The sequence below is a fragment of the Bipolaris zeicola genome, assembly GCF_000523435.1.
Source record: "Bipolaris zeicola 26-R-13 unplaced genomic scaffold scaffold_173, whole genome shotgun sequence".
Taxonomy (NCBI): Eukaryota; Fungi; Ascomycota; class Dothideomycetes; order Pleosporales; family Pleosporaceae; genus Bipolaris; species Bipolaris zeicola.
This window is the reverse complement of record NW_006912222.1, coordinates 27,158-48,379: the sequence shown is the minus strand read 5'-3', so window position 1 is coordinate 48,379 and position 21,222 is coordinate 27,158. Positions and strand designations below refer to the sequence as shown.

General features: G+C 51.1%; 5 protein-coding genes across 5 annotated transcripts; 2 read left to right on the top strand and 3 right to left on the bottom strand.

Annotated features, from left to right (window-relative positions):
- Positions 1-361: 361 nt before the first annotated feature.
- Positions 362-3,345, bottom strand: COCCADRAFT_104469 (uncharacterized protein; the record flags this gene model as incomplete). The annotated part of the gene is made up of 7 exons (XM_007717304.1): positions 362-471; positions 520-1,103; positions 1,156-1,676; positions 1,761-2,033; positions 2,840-3,085; positions 3,166-3,278; positions 3,327-3,345. 7 exons carry the CDS (start codon positions 3,343-3,345, stop codon positions 362-364), a joined length of 1,866 nt encoding a protein of 621 aa, XP_007715494.1.
- A 401-nt stretch (positions 3,346-3,746) lies between these two features.
- COCCADRAFT_28849 (uncharacterized protein) lies at positions 3,747-4,441 on the top strand (the record flags this gene model as incomplete). Its single annotated transcript, XM_007717293.1, has 3 exons — positions 3,747-3,773; positions 3,827-4,215; positions 4,267-4,441. The coding sequence occupies 3 exons, from the start codon at positions 3,747-3,749 to the stop codon at positions 4,439-4,441; spliced, it is 591 nt and encodes a 196-aa protein (XP_007715483.1).
- Positions 4,442-7,115: 2,674 nt separating this feature from the next.
- On the bottom strand, positions 7,116-16,944 carry COCCADRAFT_104476 (uncharacterized protein; the record flags this gene model as incomplete). Its single annotated transcript, XM_007717303.1, has 3 exons — positions 7,116-12,603; positions 12,649-16,845; positions 16,895-16,944. 3 exons carry the CDS (start codon positions 16,942-16,944, stop codon positions 7,116-7,118), a joined length of 9,735 nt encoding a protein of 3,244 aa, XP_007715493.1.
- A 536-nt stretch (positions 16,945-17,480) lies between these two features.
- On the top strand, positions 17,481-19,807 carry COCCADRAFT_28847 (uncharacterized protein; the record flags this gene model as incomplete). The annotated part of the gene is made up of 7 exons (XM_007717292.1): positions 17,481-17,614; positions 17,667-17,684; positions 17,735-17,788; positions 17,837-17,924; positions 17,972-19,009; positions 19,060-19,466; positions 19,519-19,807. 7 exons carry the CDS (start codon positions 17,481-17,483, stop codon positions 19,805-19,807), a joined length of 2,028 nt encoding a protein of 675 aa, XP_007715482.1.
- A 472-nt stretch (positions 19,808-20,279) lies between these two features.
- COCCADRAFT_39527 (uncharacterized protein) lies at positions 20,280-20,741 on the bottom strand (the record flags this gene model as incomplete). Its single annotated transcript, XM_007717302.1, has 3 exons — positions 20,280-20,333; positions 20,393-20,574; positions 20,624-20,741. 3 exons carry the CDS (start codon positions 20,739-20,741, stop codon positions 20,280-20,282), a joined length of 354 nt encoding a protein of 117 aa, XP_007715492.1.
- Positions 20,742-21,222: the final 481 nt, after the last annotated feature.

Below are 21,222 nucleotides of genomic sequence, written 5' to 3'. Positions count from 1 at the left end.
CTGCGCACCGTCGTCTTCAGACGAGCAAACAGGCGGTGGAGCACCTCCACTTGCACACGTGGGAGCGCCACTGGGCGATCGCCCCGTCTGCACTTGTGCCCCCTCCGACTGCGAACGGCGGTGCAAGACGTGCAGCAAAGCCATTTGCTGGCCATGTCCAGGGTGGGCGATAGCCCTGGTCCTCGACATGATTTCTCGACTGAGTTGACTCTCGCCCCATGCATATCCGCCAGTATCGCTCCGCCGGTTTCTTCTCGCCTCACGGAAAACTTCTCTGCTCCTCCTCAAATGATTCCGTCCTGTGCATGAAACAAAAAAGAGTGTCAGCTAATATTGACAAAACACAAACTGCTCATTCGAACTAATGTGGAGATCCAAACAGACCCCTTCGTATCCGGTCGCTGATGCCACCATTGCCTGAGCCTGCATCTACGTTATTAGACGAGTTGCCCTCGGTGGAGGATTGTGGACCTGGGGATGCTGCAGGCTCATCGTGGGGGTCAGTCGACGTGCCTGAACCCGCAGTAAACGCACCAGGCATCTGGGATGTGGGATCATCGTGACCGCCCGATGGGGCAGGGTTGCCAGACTGGTCCTGACCACCCTTGGTGATGCCCTTTCGGCAATGCGGGCAGGTATCGTGCTCTAGCAGCCATGCGGATATGCACGGGTGATGGAACCAATGCTTGCACGGCAGCATTGTCACCTGTTCACCGATATTGACCTCGTCCATGCATATGCTGCATTCAGCCTTGTGCTCTTCGCCTAGCATCTCCTCGGTAACTTCTTTCCGGGGTAGGGCGTCGATATCAGCCTGAGTGGCGGGGCCGGGTGCATTGCTGGTCGCCGTCTGTTCCATGAGCTGAGAGACGATGCGGTCGAGGCCTTCTTGTGAATATACAAAGTCTCCCATGTTGCCAGCCCCAGGAACCATCATGCCCATTGCAGAGAACAAGTTGAGAATGGGGTTGCCCATGACCCGTTCTCCAGGGCCATGAGTGTGCTCTCCACTAAAAGAGCCCTGGGCTCCGCCTTGAGGAAAGGCATGGGCGTGAACGTGGCCAGGAGGTGCACCGAAAGCGGCAAAGAGCCCCGTCATAACGCTATCCACCTTATTAGCAATTGCATCGTCATGGATCAGTATGCTTTGCTTACTTTGTTAGCTCGTCCACAGGCTCGGCCCGCCCAGCGCCGTTTCCGCCGGGAGGAAAGAGACGAACTCCACCGTGGTATGTGAATCTTCCTCCCCGGATCTGAGGGCCTCCTTCTGTACCTTCGTTCTGTGATTCGTGGAAAGCAGAATGATTCTGATTGGTCCCTGGGCCAGAAAAGAGACCTTCACCCTGGCCTTGCCCCGGAGTCTGTTGCTGGCCCTGCGGCCGTAGGCCAGCGCCAGTCAAGCCGTTCAGCATGGCCATAAAGCCGCCTATGGATCCTGGTGGCATGCCTCCGTGGGGGGACACGGACCTGGTGACAGTAGCTTGTAGGTTGTAGCGTCCGGGGGCGGTCTGTACGAATCGAATATTGCTAATGTCGTCCTCCTCTGGATCGTCATTATGCGACGAATTATGGTGCGGATTGCGAGGTTGGCCTTGTCCAAAACCAGGTATGGAGTCAGAGTCGTCGCCGTCATGTCCAAACATGTTACTGTCTCGGGGGTCATTGTTCTCTTCAATCTGGTCCGGATTAGCAAAAGTCGACTCATGTCCGCTTCATCTCGTGTGGTGAGCTGGAAGCTGGGTCTGACGGCCTCAACTCACGATCTCTGTGAAGTCTGAGCCGCATTCTGGGCAGGATAGACCATGTTCGTCCCGGTACCATTCATCGGCGCATTCGTGACAAAACATCATGTCGCGGTGGCCGGGCCGCTGGGTTTGTGATTGCGCATTCTCACCACTTGACCGGTCCATGATAGCGTACGTATCGCGTAGGATAATATGTAGGGTGATAGGGCGTAGTCGAGAGTTTGGTGCAAGTGATCCAGTCAGGAAGCAACGCTCTAGTAGTGGAGAGGCACAAACGTCGATCGGAAGCTACCGCCCAAGTCAATCAATTCGGAGCCCTGTCATGCGCCGTCGGCAGTTACGCTGTCCAAGTGGGGACGCCCTGCAGATGCAGACAGGTACAGAGTATGACTGTGAAGTCCAGAAGCGCTGAATAGATCGTGGATTGGCAGAGAAGAAATGTCAAGAAGAAGCGTGCGGCGAGATTTGGCGATTTGGTGCGGACGATGTCAGATGGAAATGACGTTGCTATCGGGGCAGGGATCCAACGAATGTCCCGCCGCGGGCGTCTTAGACGATCGGAACTCGTCTAACGGGCGCTTGAGGAAAACCGGATTTGAATGGGCGTAGTCGAGAAGTAAGAGGATGCTCGGGTCGGCTGGCGTGATTTTGTTCACGATGCGATTGATTGTCCGGTCGTGACTCTGCGGCACGTTTGTTCCATTGACTGTCCCTCGGTTTCTTTCATGTTCCATTGGCTTCCAGCTTTGTCCACCCGTTGAAGCAGTCACATTCAGACGACGCAGCAGACGCAGACATCTGCTGGTATTCGTCCGTGGTCACAAATGCGAATTACAGGGTTTTGTATTTACAAAGTATTCAAATGTCGTCTTGTTTGACCATCTTGGCCAGAGGTATAGAGCCCACCAACGCCTTTCCAAGTGTTTGTATCATCAACGCGCACGAATGCCCAACTTTTTACCGTTCCTCCGTCTTGATCTTGACTGAGAAACGCCGTTGGTCATACTTCACGATCTGCGCGGGCCACCCCTTAGTAGCAAGCTCCCCACCACGCCCGCAGCAACAACAATTCCTCCCACAATCGCGGCGCCTACAAGCCCTTCCTTTGCAACCTTCTCGTCGATGAGACTCTTCAAGCTCCCAGCCTGCAAGTTTGCAGGCTCCAGCTCCAGCAAGAGCTCGTTGTATCGTCGGGCCTCAGCGTAATTGCCGAGCTTGTAGTTGCCCAGAGCGAGGTAGTAGAGGCATTCGCGCCGACGCTCGCGCGAGTTGCGAAAGATCTCAGAGAGCAAGCGCACGCCCTCTTGTTGGTCGGGACGAGAGGTTGACTTGATCAAGCCCTAAAGTATCATGAGCCTGGTTGTCGCATATGGCGTTGCGCACATGTGGAGGTACAGCCGTTAGAGCGGGGAAGTCGTACCCATGCGTAGTTGAACTTTGTCTGCAACCCAACATATTCGCCCTCTTTCTCGTACTGTGCGCGAAGGACTTGCAGCTCTTCAGGCTTAAGAGGCGACTCTACATCGGCAGCATCTAAGGGGAATGAGCGTTCGTCGGCCCAGAAGTCGTTATCCCACTCACACGGTAATGACGGCGGCATGGCGACGGCTGGTGTTGTGGGAAAACCAAGTCAAAATGCGTCTTCCAAAAGGCCTTTGTAGGTGGGTATCGTAGGGTTACTTGGTAGAGGTTTTCGGCGTCAGGAGCGGGCGGTCTCGTGAAAGCTTCAGGTGCCTAAGCCGAGCAGGCGATCTTTTACCGTGACGTACGCCTCGGATCTTGCAAACGCCACAAATGCGCCACACCTGCGTCTCACGCCACAATCACAGACTCCGTTGCCATGCACGCGCTGCTAGCACGGGCCATCCAAACAAGAACATCAACACCACGCCTCCCTCGCCATACACATGATCACCAGTCTGCCACACCACACCCAAGCACACGTTGTATCAAACTCAGATACCCACACATTCGTCACGCGATCCAAGTAAACTATTCACAATGCTTCTTGACGAAGATCCCGCTGCCGTAAGGAACATCCTGTCCATGCGATTGGCGCACAACGACTAACACACCAGCAGCTCATTGCGCAATGCACCTCGCACTTCAAAATTGGTAATGACAAAACTTCGCTTCACCGCATCAACGAATCTCTCAGTACCCTGAGCGAATTCCGCACACAGCACTTGCGCTCCATCCAGTCCTCTCTAAGCGCGCTGAACCGCACTCACCAAACACTCTCCGCAAACCACAACCACACACTATCACAGCACAACCCTACCAACCACGCGGCTGAGATTTTACGACTCGACACCGAGAAGTTCAAGATTGCGAAACAAGCCAGCGATTTGGAAATCGAGGGCGAGAGACTGCAAAGTGACCTGGCAAGACTAGGAAATGTAGCCAGCGAGCTAGAAGAGGAGGGTGTCGAAGGGGGTGTCGATCCCAAGGCAGGCGAAGATGCTACTGTGTAAGTTGAAACCCCCGTGAGTAACAAGTGAAAGGCTAACAGGTATTGCAGATTGAAACTCAAACTCTACCGTACCCTCGGCATCGACGTCGAGGCTGACCCGACCACCGGCGAGTACAACAAGGCTGTCATTCGCAATGCTGCAAAGGGAGACGTACATGTTGTCAATATTGACCCCAAGTTTTCGCGACACTTTTACACAAATTACTTCTGGCGGACACTTTGAGTTGGCACGGGAGTATTCGTATTCGCACTGGGCGCCAATCGTGGTTTAGATGATGGCGTCGGGGTCTAGGGCATGGCGTTTATTCACGACTTGATTATGAGATACCTATTTGTTTATGGCGTTGGACTTCTCTTGGATCAATAGTACAATTGACATGTTGTGTCTCATAAACGGATACAGTGCCGGAGTAAATAATCTTGTGGTACACAATTCTACATTATACAAGATAGCAGCACGATTGATAGGGTTGAGCACAAGTATTATCTACAGCGAGCACTTGTGAGGTAATAATCATTTTGGCGAATATAGAAGCCTACTCAAGAAATCAAATTGTGGTAACGATACCAAACTGAAAAAGAAACACCCTTAATCATTCCTATTTCCATGCTACAATTTCTGGGGTAATATGGTACTTGTCCAGGCCCAACAGTCGCAAACGCCATCTTCGAAGTGACACCTTTAAGCCTGTTTTCGCAAAACATGTCAAGGCTAAGAACTTGTGCTTGTCCTGTTACTATCCGGCTCCAACTGATCGTAATCACCGGTAGTACTTGATTGCTCTGCGTCCCCCTTTCCCCCTTACATCCCTTCGTAAAAAGAAAATCTAGTGTTGAAAATAAATCCATCTACCCGTCTTCGTTCCATCCCTTTGCGTCCCATATCCACTCTATACTTTGAAGCTTCTCATTCTTGTTGTTGTTGTCGTCTACGGGATATAGGTCGAACTCAGTTGTTTTGGCGTTTGACCTTGGTGATGTCGGGAGGACCATCCCAGGAGCCCGTCACTGAAATTAAGCTCGAAAGCGCTTCCCTTTACATTCGCCCGAAGGACATGGATGGACATTGGTCGACCTGCGCTGGGCTAGGGCAGCTACGCCGTTCATGTTTATTGGTGCAGCCAAAGCGATACTGGCTACTGCCGCAACTGCAATCGCAGCTTTTGTGAAAAGCATTTTGAGGATATGTTGATTTTTTGATTGAGAAAGAATAGTTGTAAAGGTTTTTGAAGTCGGATACTTGGATGTGGAAGTTGCAGTGATGATTCTAAAATGATCGATTCTATTCATCCTTTATATATTGCAGCCGTAAGGGTTGATAATGAGGAAGTCGGATATGATTGATCTGCGTGGATTTGTTGTCTACCGCTACTTCGGTTGTTCTAAGCACTAAAACTTCACAGATACAAACGACAGCGTCAATATACAAGGATTATTTACGAACTAAGAAAAGTTACAGATAGCTCTCCGAGGTTCAGTCATCTACACGTGCAAGGCTTAAAGGGCTAAATCTCTGCGTTAGGTCTTTACAGATAGAGCGTAACGGCTTGCGAAGTAGCTCCGAAACTCTATTCTACCATCATCAACTATCTTTTCGAGACGAAAACCGATTACAAAACAAAACAAGGCATGGATAAAACCTAGAAGTTTCAACAGCCAAGAACGTTCAATTCCATGCAACGCGGAAAAAAGCTAGGATGCGCATCCAATGATACGTTTGGGCCTGTTCGGTTCAAAGGTTTCCATATCAGTTCTGTTGCCCTTGTAGTTTGGGGCGCTTCGATAAGGAAGTGGCAACCTATTCTCGTAGCCAAGAACTTTCCGGAATCTGAATGTAGAATACAGAGAGGAAGTTATTTTGGTTCAGAACTCTATTTCATCATGATGACTTGATAAGCTAGCGCCCACTATCAATCACACAGGATCTAGTCGAATTGCACGTTCACAAACCGCCAGTTGTAAGGAGCGTTTTTCTCCAATGGGTAACCCAGTAGGTATCGTTAGTTCCGTAGTCCAAAACTCAAAAGAACGCAAAAACCGAACAGAGGCTCCCCCCTTTCGGAACGTAATAACCTTATTTCTACGTCCATTTCTTTTGTCTTACACGGAAATGTAGATTAGGTATAGCATACGGGAAAAAACGGATTCCAAATCGAAAACAGGGTACCTTTAGCGGAGAACTTTATTTTAACCCACCCGAGCAACACGCCAAAAAGAAATACCTTCCAGAACGAGATTTCTCTCCCCGGTTGGAATGACAGCAGCTGACGTCAGATTCAATCGGGAGAAACTTTACTTGAGAGAGCGGAGGAGTTTCAATAGGATCAATTCAAAACTTTCCTCTTTAGTATGAACCGCGATACTTTCTAAAATTTTCGTAGTTTAAACTTTTGCAATGCGAGGAAGGAAGAGAAGGTGTTATTTGCAGCGGGCCGAAAGGGAAAAGACATTGCATTTGCTTCCGACAAAAGGACCGGATCCGTTGCCCGGAATTCCTCTGCCCCTCGCTTTTGCTCGCTCTCAATCTTTTAATACTAGACACACTTTCTCATCATCGCTTTTGGGAATATATATCATTTTCTTTGCTGAAGGCAAAACCCCGATTGAATCAACATCTGCACGAGGGAAGTGTTAAATAAATCGAATAGCTTTTCCATTTTCTGCTTCTATACATAACTTTCATTCTTCTGGTGAAGACAATTACTGTCAAAACCAAAAAAAGAAGATCGACTAAAACCAATTCTACATTTACAAACGCCAAACCTATGCTACCGTTTCCCAAACTCAACCCGTAGTAACGCCTTGCTCAACGCACAAAAAAAATATGATGTATACACACCTCTCCTTCTTTCATGCTCCCTCCTCCTTCCCACATCAATCCATCTCAAAAGGAACATCTAACTACTCCCCAAAATCCTCTCATACGCCTCCTCAACCTCCCTCGCCACCTCAAGCAACGTCACAATAACAATCTGATGCGTGACATTCGGCAAACGATCCCTGTGCAACCCGATCCACTCCAGCGGAGGCGTCGCCTCACCCATATCTCTCAACTGCGGTGTTTCGATCAATGGCGGCTCAAGAGGCGTGTACTCGTATTTCGACTGCGGGACATTAACGACCGCCGTGATCTTTTCTTGATTGTCAGAGGATGTGGAGGGGGCGCGCGGACGGCCCGAGGGCATGGCTGTTTTATCCGTCGTCGAGGCGCTGGAGTCGGGGTTATCGGAAGCATCCTGAAGGGTTTGTGATGTGCTGATTTTAATGTTTGATTCTGGGAGGGGCTTGCCGAGGCGCGAGGCGAGGGTTCGAGAATGGTTAGACCACATGGTGCGGATGTAGGAGATGCGCGAGTAGTTCCAGCCGACGTCGACTTTGCCCTCGAGGGAGCTGCGGAAGAGGTAGTCGATGTGCGTGCTTTTGGGAACTTGCCAGGTGTGCATTGTTGCGATGACTTTGGGGACCCGGAGGATGGTGCCGCCGCGGGCGGAACTGACGCTTGTGGAGACGTCTTCGACATCGAGTTCGGTGACGGGCTTGCTCTTCTTGGGTGTTGGTACGGAGGAGAGGGCTACTGAGAGCTGGCCTAGCGTCATTCCTAGACTGGAATGTATCTTGTTTTTCTTTTCGAGCGCAACGGCGAAACGGGCTTGCATGTCGCCGGCTTCAAGCATCAGGACCTGGTTGTCTATAAAGGTTGAGGGGAAGACACCAAAGCGTATTGAGCGAAGTGTCAGCACCACGTCCGTATGTAGTGAGATTGGTGCCTTGAAGCTGTCTTGGTCGGATTTCGGGAGAATCTGGCTCTGGGATGGCGAACGATCGAACGGTTCAGCTATGGACGATTTGCGACGAAGGAACTTTTCGATGTCCTTGAGAGACTGCTTGTATGCTTGTTGGTTGTCCTGAATCAGTCGCTCAACTGCCTGCCACAGTGCTAGACCTTGCGCAGCACTCGTCGCATGGCAAAACACGTGGACTTTGCCACCATCGAGAATGGCAACCAGTCGGTCTTGTACATCATCACCTTCTGGACGGACGTTGTACATCATGAAGCCAAAATCAGCAATATCTGCCATGAGGAAAGCCTGGAAGTCGAAACCTGTCTTAACACGCAATTGACGGAAAGCCACTGAAGCTTGAATGAGCGGCGTTTGACGAGTGCCTGGATCTTGCAGTGGCCATCCAATCGAAGTGCGCACTTTGATATCATGTAGATCAATGAAACCACTTGTACGACCGGTACTTTCGACACCAATCTTCTCTACACCAACGCAAAGATTCTGCTCCGCTGTAGTAGTCTTCTTAGAAGATGCCCACAGGTTATGGATATGTAGCCATGACTTTCCAATGGATTGACCAAGGTCTAGATCAACCTTGACATCTGCGATAGCTATGTTGGCGTTCCATGGAAAGGCCGTAGCCGCAGCAACTTGCTGGTAGCGTTGTATGAGGTACTCTTGTGGCTCGAAATTGACATTTTCCGGTGTCGGCTTGGATGCCCGCCTGATTTCTGGGGGTACCCAGATTTCTCGAAACAGCAAAAAGTCTTGCAGTTGACGCGCATTGATCTGAAGAGCGGTCGGATTGATCTTAAGAATAGCAGAAATACCACTAGTGCCGCTGAGATGTTTGCTATTCACGAGCGAGAGAACAATAGATTCCATATCGAGGCTGAAGGTGGATTCGCGAGAGTAGACATGTTGAACAGTGGTTTGAAGCTTCTCAAACATGGCGGACGCAGCAAAGAAATGGCCATGCTCTTGAGACTTGACGCTGTTGACGGTAATGTAAATGTCTTCGACCTTGGCAATTGCTGCAACGCGAGCGATGGGCTGGCAACTAAGACTGAACTCTTGCTTGCATATCCTGAGCCCGAGGTTTAGCCTCGTTCTACCCAAAAGCGTGGCAGGATCGGCTGTGATGATGTTCTCGTCCTCTAGAAGTTTCGCAGCTGGCTTAGATTGTCCTTGTGGTTGTTCGGGCTGGTTAGGCGAATCAGATGTTCCTTTGTCATCTTTTTCACGGACTACTGATTTGATGCTATCGGAGATGTCGATAATGATAGGCACCACGGTGGGGAGCAGAGTGTTGGTGGATCCGTCAACACGAAGCTCGGCGTTCAAAGAGGGATCACTGCCATCGTCCATGTACTCAATCCGGACCGCCACGCCAGGCGCACGCAAAGCCATGCTACTTTTTGACTCGTCACCCACAAACTGGCTGTACCTTCCTTTCTGTTGAGCCCTACTCGAGGAGCCTTGGGCTGGCGTCGCATCGCTACCGTGGATATGAACTACAGCTCCAGCAAAGTTGACGTCAGCTGTCAATGAAGCTAGGCGTTTGTTCCCAAAAGGATTCTTTCTTTGTGCGCCAGTCGTCGTAGGGGTCATGCTCCAATTTGCAGAGGCCTCACGGAACTTTTTCCCAGCAAGAGAAATTGATTGCTCGATGATGTTCCCAGGCAAAATGAAATGCGAGTCCAGCTGGAGATCGAGAGACTTTCCAGCAGCAAAGAATGCGAGTTTACGTGTATCCTTTGTAGACGCATATGCGACATTGAAGACCATTTTGGGTAGCAATGCTGAGTTCAGTGAGCGGTTTTTCTTGTTTGCCGATACTGGCACCATCTGGAGCCGCATGTCTTCAATCATCAACCGTGCTGCATCATCTTTTTGCGTTGATAGATCAATTCTTCCAAAGGAGAGCACAAGATCCTCAATCTCGTTCTGTGGAAAAGGAGCGACCGAGTTGCCGACGATCCAGCTGACTTGTAGGTCAAGAAGTTCCAAAGAGTATGTGGATGTAAAAAGGGCCCCAGAAGAGTCGCTCTCAGCGTCTTGTTCTGCATGCTGTTTGAGACTACGGGCACATCGCTGAGAGATTCTACTCTTAGTATGTCGAAGACGCCGCAGATACCTCTTTTCTTTGGAAAGGTCCAAATCCTTGATTCGGTCCTGGAGATGATTCATGACATCTACAACAGCAGATGCGGTATCTGCGAATGCATTCACTTCCAGGCCCGCGCTTCGCACACGGTAAACCCTACGCGTGGGCTCGGATTCCTGATCGGTTGTAGCTTGGAAGACTGCGCTGAAGGTCAAGTTGCCACAGCGACGAACCGAGTCAGGATCCTTCAAACTCAGGTCGACTGTGACCTCGTGAATTCGCACGACTGCCTCAGGATAAAGCATAATGCTTTGATCTGCGTCGATGTTCGTGGCGTTGAGTTGTACAGTCGAAAGTCGGAACGCAAGATTTGCGGTTGGTGAATCTTTGCCTTGGCCTGGAGCGCTTGCAGCTATGTGCATTCCATGGAATGTCATTTTCACAGTGAACAACGTGTCCCGAGAAGACGTTGGGGGTTGTGGAACTGGTGACTTTGCAGAAGCCGGAAACATTTCCCCAATGTGAGTCTTCAAAACCTCGATATCGTCCTGGACTGCCTTGAGCATTTGTGCCATCTCGGGTTTGTTGATAGTAGATATCAGGCTCTGGATCTCGGACGCTTGGACGTGTACCTTTTCGACAATGCCCGACGCAGCAATTCTTGTCTGAGTTTCATTTTGTTTGATAGTCAATCTTCCATTGAGTGGTGGCAGCTCGACTGAACTGATAACGTGAGAACCTTCTTTTGATGCGCTGTATAGCCTGTGAAGACTGGCTTCAAGATCGTAATCAACCTGCAGTGTGATGCGCTTTCCGAGAGCTGGAATAACGGCAATGCGTCCAGATGAACCCGTGATCGACCAGCCACAAGGCTGCAATACAGCGAGCTCAATTTGGTATGAGTCCATGAACAGCGCCAGAGAGATGTTTGGAAGCTGTGATATATCTTCTTTGGGCTTTTCGAGCTTTTGATCTACTTTCGTGATCTCTTGTAGTGCTGCAGATTGACGATGGAAATAAGCTACCTCGTCTTTGAGCACCCTGTCTGCGAGTTCGATAAGGCCAAGCACATCATCTTGTACCTTTACAGTAATTCTGTGGCTTGTCGCGGCCACCTTGATCTCGTTGGGCAACCTCTCCGCGCTGCTCTGTTCTGTCATTGCGAAATCTATACTTGGTCGTTCGAACTGGGTCTTGGCAACTAGACGTGAGCGCGAGATGAGCTCGCTCACAGCTACGTCAACATGCAGATGAGCAGACAAGACTTCGCCCAATTTTGACGCCCTGCTATCCGCATCGAGAAAAGAGAAGCGCATGTTTTGAGCAGTATTGATACTCTTGAGGTTGAAGGTGTCTAGAGTGATTTGAACCTTATCGGTCGCGAATACCACCTGCAAATCTTGATCGGACGTGGGACCTGGTCCCGAGAGTTTGTCGGTAGGTGTCGATTTGGCCTGCTCGATTGCTTTGATATTCTCCTTTTGGAAAAGCTTCAGCAAGGATTCAGCAAGCTCACAGATTTCCCACCGGATATGGAATGCGGTTGTTCTTGAGCTTATCTGAACAATTGTAGTCTTCCTTGGAACGTCCTCGGAGTCGACCAGCATGAGTCCATTGTGTTGCGTGGGAGGCAACAACGCAACGTTGATTGCCAAAAGCTTCAGCGAGACCTCGCTTTGCCGTGGACCAGGATCGACTGTCAGCTTGATCTCAGCAGACTTGATGTCAATATACAAAGGCGCGGATTCTGACGTCGGCAATTTATTTTCCAGGTGTCCAAAGAGGAATTGGATTGCAAAACTCTTCTTCACGTGTGCGAGATCCCATGTACGCCACTGGTCCAACATTGCAATAATTTGTTGTTCGGCATCTTCTGGAGACGTCACATCTGAGCAAGAGCAATCGCTTAGGAGAGCGTCCTTCTCGGCTTGTGGCAGACACTGCCAAGTATAGCGAAACCTGGAAATAATCTTCCATGAGTCATGGCTGCGTAGATGGTCCCTTGTTGCGCGTAAAGCATACGACGCTTTAGTGAGAAATGCTGGATCCGCATATTGGTCTTGTGCACAGCTGAGATGCCAGGCGAGATAGCGCAATCGCTGCTGATATCTTTGATCGACTTCGGCGAACTGATGAATGAGCGTTTCAGCCATGAGTGCTGTACGGTGAATAAGCGCTGCCAAATAGTCCACCTTCTTACTTGCCATTGCGTTTTCAAAGGTCCGAAAAGACACATTTATCGATGTCGTGTTGCCTTGAAACATCCAGAACAGGACATCTCTCATCTCAGCTTGAATCGCAACACTTCTAGTAGCAGTGTCGAGAGCGCGCTCAGCCACAGAAAGACCAAGAGACCCCAGCGTTGAGTGCAGCGCAATGGTGTCTTCCCCAGCTCGCTCTCCCGGGAATTTCTTGAGTCTTGCCGTAAGGCCAAGTCGATTGAGAACAACATCGTACTGATCCTGGCCCGTCTCCTGAACAGAATGGGATTGGAAGCTGTGCTGGAATCTGATGTGGGTGAACGGTATGCGAATATTGAACTCAAGTGAGCTGCCTTTCCCCTCCAGTCTATTTCGGTTTTGAAGAATCTTAGTCATAACACTAAGTTGGAAGTCATCCAACAGATCCTCGGGTCGCCTGGGCTGAAGCAGCTCGATCAATTCTGCAACACAGGTAACGAACTCGGGTGTGCAATACGCCCGTATACCTGGCTGAGCACTAACCAGTATACTGGTGTGCGTGAAACTCTCATCAAAACGCTTAGCTGCCACATCATCAAATACGACGTCACTGATGCTCTTTTGCTGTTGGATAGCAGGTATTGCAGGGAATGGTGGCACCTCAGAAAGATCTGGCGTTAGTTCCTCAAAAGCAAAGCAAGGTGCAGCCAAATTGCTAGAGAATGCAATAGATGAGGGGACCCAACCTTGTTCCTGATTGTCGCTAGTTTCAGGTGGCACATGGGAGTGACGTTTGAAATTTGAGAATCTTGGTGAAGCTTCAAGCCGAGCCCCGCTTTCGTTAGAGCCTATGGCCCTATGACCTGGTTTGCGGCGAAGTGTAGATCGAATGCTGTCGGCAAAGGATGAGGCCGATGAAGATTGCTTGCTCTTTTGACGTAACCTTCGCCCTGTAGTAGACGAACGGACTGAGGAGAGGTTGGAAGATGTGAACGAACCATCTTGGCCACTCGGCGGCCCATAAAGGAATATGGGATGAGGCACGTCGGGATACTGCATAGCAGATGGACGCAGATTATTTCTCATGCCATCCTCTTGACGAAAAGAGCTCTGGTCACCTGAGAGAATGAAGCCAGTACGCTGAGTCCTTTGGTCGTGCATTCTGAGGTGAGCCTGCTGGCGTGCGCGTTCCTCTGAAAAGTCCAGCTTTCGCGTTAACAAGTCAAGCGAGATTGTGGTCTGGAGGTAAGCTTGAGGTACAATATCATCCCCTTCCCTGGACCGCACTCTGTGGTGCGATGCAGCCTCTGATGGAACAGCAATGACGGTCAGGTCAGGCACAACAACATGGAGGCGCTCAGAGAAAGTAGCTCCAGCAAGGTCGTTGAAGTTCAGAGATACGGGTCTTGTCTTCAGCACAAGAGCCTCTTTTGCTATATGTATGCAGATGCCGATATCATGTGTCCTGAGGCGGAGGAAGGTAGTATCGTGGATGATAGGTATTTCTGTAAGAGGTAAAGTATTCTCATCATCGTCAAGCGTGAAGGCAAACGAACGTGCTGCTCCTGCTGCTACCTCGAGGAATTCCGATGTGCAGTCTCCGGTAATCCTACCGACGTCAAAATCCCAGCTGCAAAGGTAGGTTGGCTCAAGTGGTGGCAATCCGAATAGACGGTGTCCATAGATGACCGTGGAGTCGACGAACAGTTCAGTACGGCCACTCGAAAACTCGTTGGGTACATCAGCGTCTGATAGCAAGCCCCCAAGAGAAATACTAATTGGACTGAAATTCACCATCAAGTCCATGTAGTAGTTTGTGAACCTTAGATCAGCAGAAGCATATGGGAGATCCGCTCGGATGCCACGCTCAGCAGAGTACAGATTGGCGGGTAGTAGTACACAAACATCGTCTGCAGAAACACAGAGGATTACATCCAGATCGTTTGAGATGCTGGATGCATCGCCGAATGGCGATGCCCCTTCTGCTGTAATTTTAGCGGCTGGGAGCCCCTGGAACTCCTCCAGTGTCTTGAAGTGCATGTCGTCGCCGAAATAGTTATCCTTGATCTTCATGAAATGGTGTATGAGCCAGCCGTAAAGTTCAAGGTTGAGCTTATGTCCTTGAATGTCCATGTAGAGTCTGTCGGTGTTCATCGGAGACGTTTCAGCCATGAAGGTATGGCTACCACTTAACGTGAGGCTGCCAAGGTGTGCCACATTTGGTGACTGGACGAATGTCTGCAGCGTGTTCTTTGGTGGCATCAAGATTTTGAGATCTAAGTTTTGGCCTTTGACGTCGAATTTGATCTCATTCTGAAGTGGGCGAAACTTGTCGAGCGGTATGAAGACGTCGCCCTGCAGCCTCTTGCCGGACAGGATGACAAAGTTATTGTCTTCTAAATCGGCTGGATTGTTGATGATGTTGGAGTCATTTGTGTTGAGATAAATCTTGAAGTTGGAAAAGTCGACATTGAGTAGATACTGGAAGGGAACAAAAAGGAAATAGTCAGGCGGCGGGCCAGTTCCCCAATCAGCAACGAGATCCATAATGAGAAACATGTGATCTCTGAGCAAGAAAAGTTCCAAGTCTTGACATTTGATGTTGAACAACCACTTTCGAAGGGTGTTCCAGCCTAGAGGGTTAGACAAGTCGCAGTCAACGGCAAGCGCACCAGAGCGCCACAAGAGGCCATGGTTCACGCTCGACGATATCTCGGTGCTTGGGACATCCACGTCTACTTTGCTCTGATATCCGTGTTCGGAGGCGTACATGTCCATAACATAGTTGACAGTAGATTTCTCAGCTATCTTGACGTCGATCCATGCAAAGGGGCGAACATTCTGCGACCCAGCAGCATCTCTACGCTTTCCCCGCCTGATTCGAGACTTTGCTTTACCCTTGTTCTCACCCAGCTTATCATGTGCCGCCAAGGTGTGGGCCTTGCCTTTCCATTTCCAGTCTTTTGAAGATTCACGAATTGGAATACGCAGTACCGTGTCCTCTTCGATGCTGAGATAGAGCTTGAAAACAGACAGCACGCGGAGGTCTCCGGGCTTCAAGGGAGTCGAAGGAACAGCATCTACGCGTGAAGCGGGGAAGAAGATTGACTGGAAGACACCACGATGTCGGTCTGCCCATGGACCATAGTTGATTATGCCACCAAATATCTGTATGTCCATACCATAATCTGGCGGAGCACATCCGTTCATGTCATATGGGCGCGCAGGGTCCACGTACTTACTGTGGTCCATGTCATTCGGCACAGGACCCGGTACGTCCCAGTAGAAGGAGATGTTGACACACGGACAGTCGGCGATCAAAGATGTCTTTGCATACTCGATACCATCCCACTCGCCGTGACCATCGTTGGTGGTATCGTCAAGATAACGCGCCAGTCCTTTCCAACGCTCGCGCCCGGGAAACGTCCACTGTGAGTTCAGAGCAGGGTTGTGGTTCCCGGAACTATTTTTGGTGTGAGTGTGGATTGAATCGTTATCTTTTGAAAAGAAACGAAAGAGGCTTGGGAGCCTCGTCAACCAGCGCCAATGCCTCTGATGACTGGCTTCCTTTTCAATGATGCTACCTTCCGAGGATCCCTCAGCAACTTCTTGCTTGAACTGTACGGCGGAATCAAGCTGTCCAATCTTGTAGTCGGGGTTAGGCTTCATATGGACCACGGGATGGGTGACTTGGAAATTGAACAGCTGCCGATACACATCCAGGGGTCCGCTGGTCGATGCATCGAGAGTGCCGGTTGCTTTTTCAAATTGCGCAGTCATAACAGCTAGCGTGTGCTCGTTCCCGACAACGATGGCGCCTTTGACAATGTCGACATGGACCGGGAGCAGCCTGAGGAAAGCGGGAAGGTCGGCCTTGGTGGGGCCAGGTGCAGTGGAGCGGCTTGTATCCTGGCGTGAGACTTTCTTTTCGGCTTGGGTATGTGACTTTTTCAGCTTATTATGGTGGTGGTGTTCGTTCTTCTCTGGCAGTTCCGATCCGGAAACGGAACCTTCGGGGGTCTTTTGCTGTGCGGCATCGCTCTCGGCCTTCTTTTGTACGGCTTCGATGATACCGTCATAGGCAGGGCTGCGGTTGTACAGGAAAGCCTCGATTCCCGACACTTTGATTGAGAAGCGACATGGCAGCTCCTTCCGCGTCTGCTTGCCTCCTTTTTCTGCCTTGTCCACGTTGCCACTGGCACTGCCGGATCTGGCACGGGAAGTACTCGAAAAGTGACTGGCGCTGTCACTACCAGGTGCAGAGCCGTCATCGGTATAGACGCCAGCATCTTTGACGCGACGCAGCCAGTAGTTCCAGGTAATGTACCCGCCATGTACCAGGATCGTCTCATTGTGACCGTGATATCGTATGTCTTTAAAGAAGAGGCGGCCGCCAAGCAACGAGACTTGGAGGGCGGTAATGTCAATGTAGGCATTGAAGGCGCGCCATGTGTATGCGCGTATGGCGTATGCGACAAGAGTCGCGAACAGGCGGTTGAAGTAGAAGAGGAAGAAAATGGTCAGGATGCCGCATATGAGCAGTTCAACGAGGAAGATCCTGCGAGCGTTAACTTGGGTTTCCGAGCACGCCCGCACGGAGGGCTCACCAGTTGAAGCCGTCGCGGGGATCCAAGGGCTCCGCGACAATTCCCGCCATGATTGCAGCGCGTTTTATGGCAAAGTGTGTGTGTCTTCATGGCGCCATAGGGGAGACGACGGGCAATGGGCAGCTGCAGTCAGTATGCATGGGACGAGTGGGCTGGAGCGGCGCCAGATCAACGGGGCGACATTGGTCTCTACGTGCGCAATCTTTTTCTGTGATATAGGTATGTGTATACGATTATCGCAGCAACGAACAGTGTGTATCAAGTAGCGTTGGGGATGGCGCTACCTCGGGATCCAAAGAATGGAGGCGTCGATGCGCGTCATGGGCGACGTGCAGGGGGGGAAGAACAAGCTTGGGCCTCTCTGCTCCTCCGCAAACCTATTACCACAGCACCGCGGAGGCGAGACGTGCATAAGACCAACAACGCCTGGGCTGCGACCTGTACTGCACGCCATGGTAGTTCTCCGCCGCTAGCATCACCTTTCTTCTTCCTCATCTTTTTCTCTTGAACTTCTCTCGGCCTCTTTTTATTGTCCTCTGTGGTAGCTCTCACGACTACCAACAAACAATCCCCACGCCTCGTTACTATGGACGCAGGCAGCCTCCACCAGGGCCTTGAAGCCGATGGCTTCTCCTCTGGTGGTACTGGGGCTCGCTTTGCACATGCAGTAATCATAGTGGCCGGTGTCTGCGCCCTCGTAGCAAGTCTGGTCACTGTCGTGTAGGTTGCAGTGCAGTTTCTCCATAGTTGACTCCCACTGACGTAGCTATAGTGCTGTCTGGTTACAGACGTGAGTAGGGCCCCTCCAGTTCTGGGAAGCCTATACTAACCCACATGTAGGAAGAACTACAGGAAGCCAGTGCTACAAAGATATGTCGTCCGTATACTGCTTATGTAGGCTTCATTACGCGTCTGCCTTGTCCTTATACTGAACGTCCACAGGGTGCCAATCTACTCGGGCGCATCATGGGCCAGCTTGGTCTCCACTACGGCAGCAGCCTACGTAGAGCCCTTCAGAGACGTTTACGAGGTACCAAGATCACTGTCGCCCTGATTCGCACACACTGACCAGTCCAGGCCTTCACAATCTACACTTTCCTCCAACTGCTTATTAACTTCATTGGCGGCGAGCGCGCCCTCATTATCCTCATGACCGGTCGAGCCCCCGTCTCCCACCTATGGCCACTGAACCTATTCTGCTCCAAGATTGACATCTCCGACCCGCACACGTTCCTTGCTATCAAACGGGGTATCCTTCAATACACATGGGTCAAGCCGCTGCTGTCGGTGGCCACCATCATCATGAAAGCCACGGGCACATACCAGGAAGGTTATATTGGCTTAACTTCGGGCTACTTCTGGAGTGGCATGATCTACAATATCAGCATCACAATCAGTCTGTATGCGCTCGCCATGTTCTGGGTCTGCATGTCCACGGACCTCAAGCCCTTCCGTCCCATGCCCAAATTCCTGTGCATCAAGGGCATCATTTTTGCTTCCTACTGGCAAGGCTTTTTCCTTTCCATCCTCGTGTTCCTTGGTGCTATCCCAGATGACGTCGCCGGTTACACTCCTGACAATCTAGCTGCTGCTATCCAGGATGCCCTCATCTGCTTCGAAATGCCCCTCTTTGCAGTGGCTCACTGGTATGCCTTCTCCTGGCACGATTATGCCGACTCAACCATCTCAGCCGCAAGGTTGCCTGTCAAGTATGCACTGCGTGATGCGTTTGGTCCCCTCGATCTCATACAGGACACCAAGGAGACTTTTGCGGGCAAGCATTACGAGTATCGGTACTTTGACGCGCGTGACAATGTGCTTGCACACGAGGAATCTTCATCAAGAGCTGCACGAATGGCTGAAGGAATGCGCTTCGAAAGAGGAGGCAAGGGCAAGTACTGGATTCCAAAACCTGGACAAGGCTCGGAGCATGAGCCTCTGCTTAGCAAAGTCACGTCGAGTCGCGCCCGAGCAATGAGCCCTGGACCACACAAAGCTCTCAATGGCGAGGGTGCCAAGTACGGGACACCTGACGTTGTAGAAGAACCCGAACTAGACGCTGATGAAGAGCGACTCTATGAAAATGCACGTGAGCTAGAGTTTGGGGACTGGAATGTAAGTAGGCAAAATCACCAGAATTGCACATTTGGCTGACTTGCACACAGTACCCCGTCATCGAAGCGCATCGGCCATCACGCGAAGACCGCTTATACGCAGATCCCAACATACTGACTGCATCCACCAACCGCAATCTACTACAACCAACCAAGGACCACAAACGAAGACGGAAAAGCCAGATCAAGGAGATCCAATCGTCTGTAGACAAGGGCAAGCAGCGTCGGGGGTCGAGCGCAGCAGGGTCGTCACGCTCAAAGTCACCGCATTCCAAATCACACGCCCCCTTTAGCCACCTTCTGCGTCAAAAGTCATCATCATCGAGCTCTGCCAAGTCGGACCGGACGCAGCTTGTGGACTTGGTTGTTGAAGATCGCCAAGCTGAGGAGGTGGAGCGGGTGCGCGCACGGAAGGAAGGAGGCCCAGGATGGAACGAGGTTCCGGCAAAGCATTTTGTGTAAGTCTAGACTTGAGGCAGACATGGTGCAGATGACTGACTTTTGTTGCAGCCACACGTATCCCAAGGAAGGTGAGACGGAAGAGGTGCGAGAGGGCTTCAACCCTGATGAGCCGGAGGCACACAATCCCGAGGCGGAGCACAATCTGAATCGGCCGTTTGCTGTGGACGAGCAAAGCGAGGAGGAGCAGCGGGAGCAAGACATCAAGCCGCACGTGACGAGCGAGGCCAATCATTGGGAAACACGCGACGTCAGTGAGCACAATGAAGATGAGGAGGACCGGCTCAGCCCGTCATATGGTAGTTTCAGAGAGGAGCGGAATGCTTGGAGCCAGAACTAAGGGCGCATGTCACTTGTTCCAAACGCGATGCATATGCCAGTCGATCTTGTTTCATTCCAGGGTGGGTTTGGGCATGAGGATAGGTGTTATCGGCCTTGGAGGGTTTTCTGTTTGCTTTATACCCGATGTTAAGTTCGGTGCGCATCATACATATGGTTTGAGCGGTGGGTTTCTGGCGCGCGGAGTCAATGGCGTTGGTGCAATACATAATTGAATCTATCTTTCGACACGTGGGCTTTCTGGTACGGGTGTGGATAAGTCACCGATGTCACCCAAGTATTGGATTGGGAGATTCCAAATGCAGCACAGACGTTTCCTGATTAAGAGGCAGGCCCAGTTGGCGAGCCGTATCTGGATGCCGAAGTAACCATGTGTTGGAGTGGCTTGCGCCGCCTGGAAGCAGGCCCGCCAAGCCATGGTGTCTGAGATGGTGATTCGGCAGTTGATTGCACCTGTTGAGATGTCCAGTGTTTCAACGTCTGGCCGTCTTCACCAATGGCGGCATTATGTTTCGAGGGCATTTTGGCTGATATGGGCGATGGCAAGGTGGATTGGCCGTGGGCCATGTGTGTATGCATGCAGGACGGGAGCGAGGCTAGCGTCGAGTGGCGCATCTGCATCTTTGCACATGTGGCAGACACACGCGAGGCGGGCCAAAAAACTATGGAGATTGCCGTCGCGACGAAGCTTTTGGGTCGGTCCCCTCCCAACATCACGATGATCACCCGTCATCGCTACAGATCGCACTACGTGCTCAATGCCAAACACTACCGGCCCGTTGCGCCCCGCACGTCTCAGAGGTTTATGAAAATAGACCTTCGGTGTGGGACTTCCGGGCTCTCAAGCTGCGACAAAGCTGCGCGCATACTCTTACAGGCCCGAAATGAAGCAGCAACCTCAAAGGCCACGCCAACCAACGAGGCGCATATCCCATCAGGCCAGCCAGCCCTTGGCTGTGTCTTTTCTCGCGGTTTCGGTCCGCAAGCGCTATTGCTTCTTCACTGGTCCACACAACGCTGCCACTTCTTCCCGCTATGCCTTGAGCGCTTAACCGTTGGTCCCTCTCAACCAATCACACGTCACTCTGCCTTTTTGGTACCTTGATGCCAGCAAGCCTCCATGCGAACTAACATGTGAGATTAATGATCGCCATGCCGGGTATGCACTGCTATTGGGCCCATGTATACACGAGAGAGCAGGGAGCAGGCCTCAATCTATAATATGAAAGCAACTGTCGTCCCGTGGCCTGCGACTGGTTTGCTGTTCTTGAGGGCCCTGGTGGACCTACAAGGCTTTGAAGCAAAGGACCACTCAAGTCCAAGGACAACGCATATTCTGTCAACGGTTCAGCCTCTTTTATGCCCCCTGCCTCTTTTGTTCCATCGTCCTTCCCCGCTACTCTTTCTTTTTTTCCT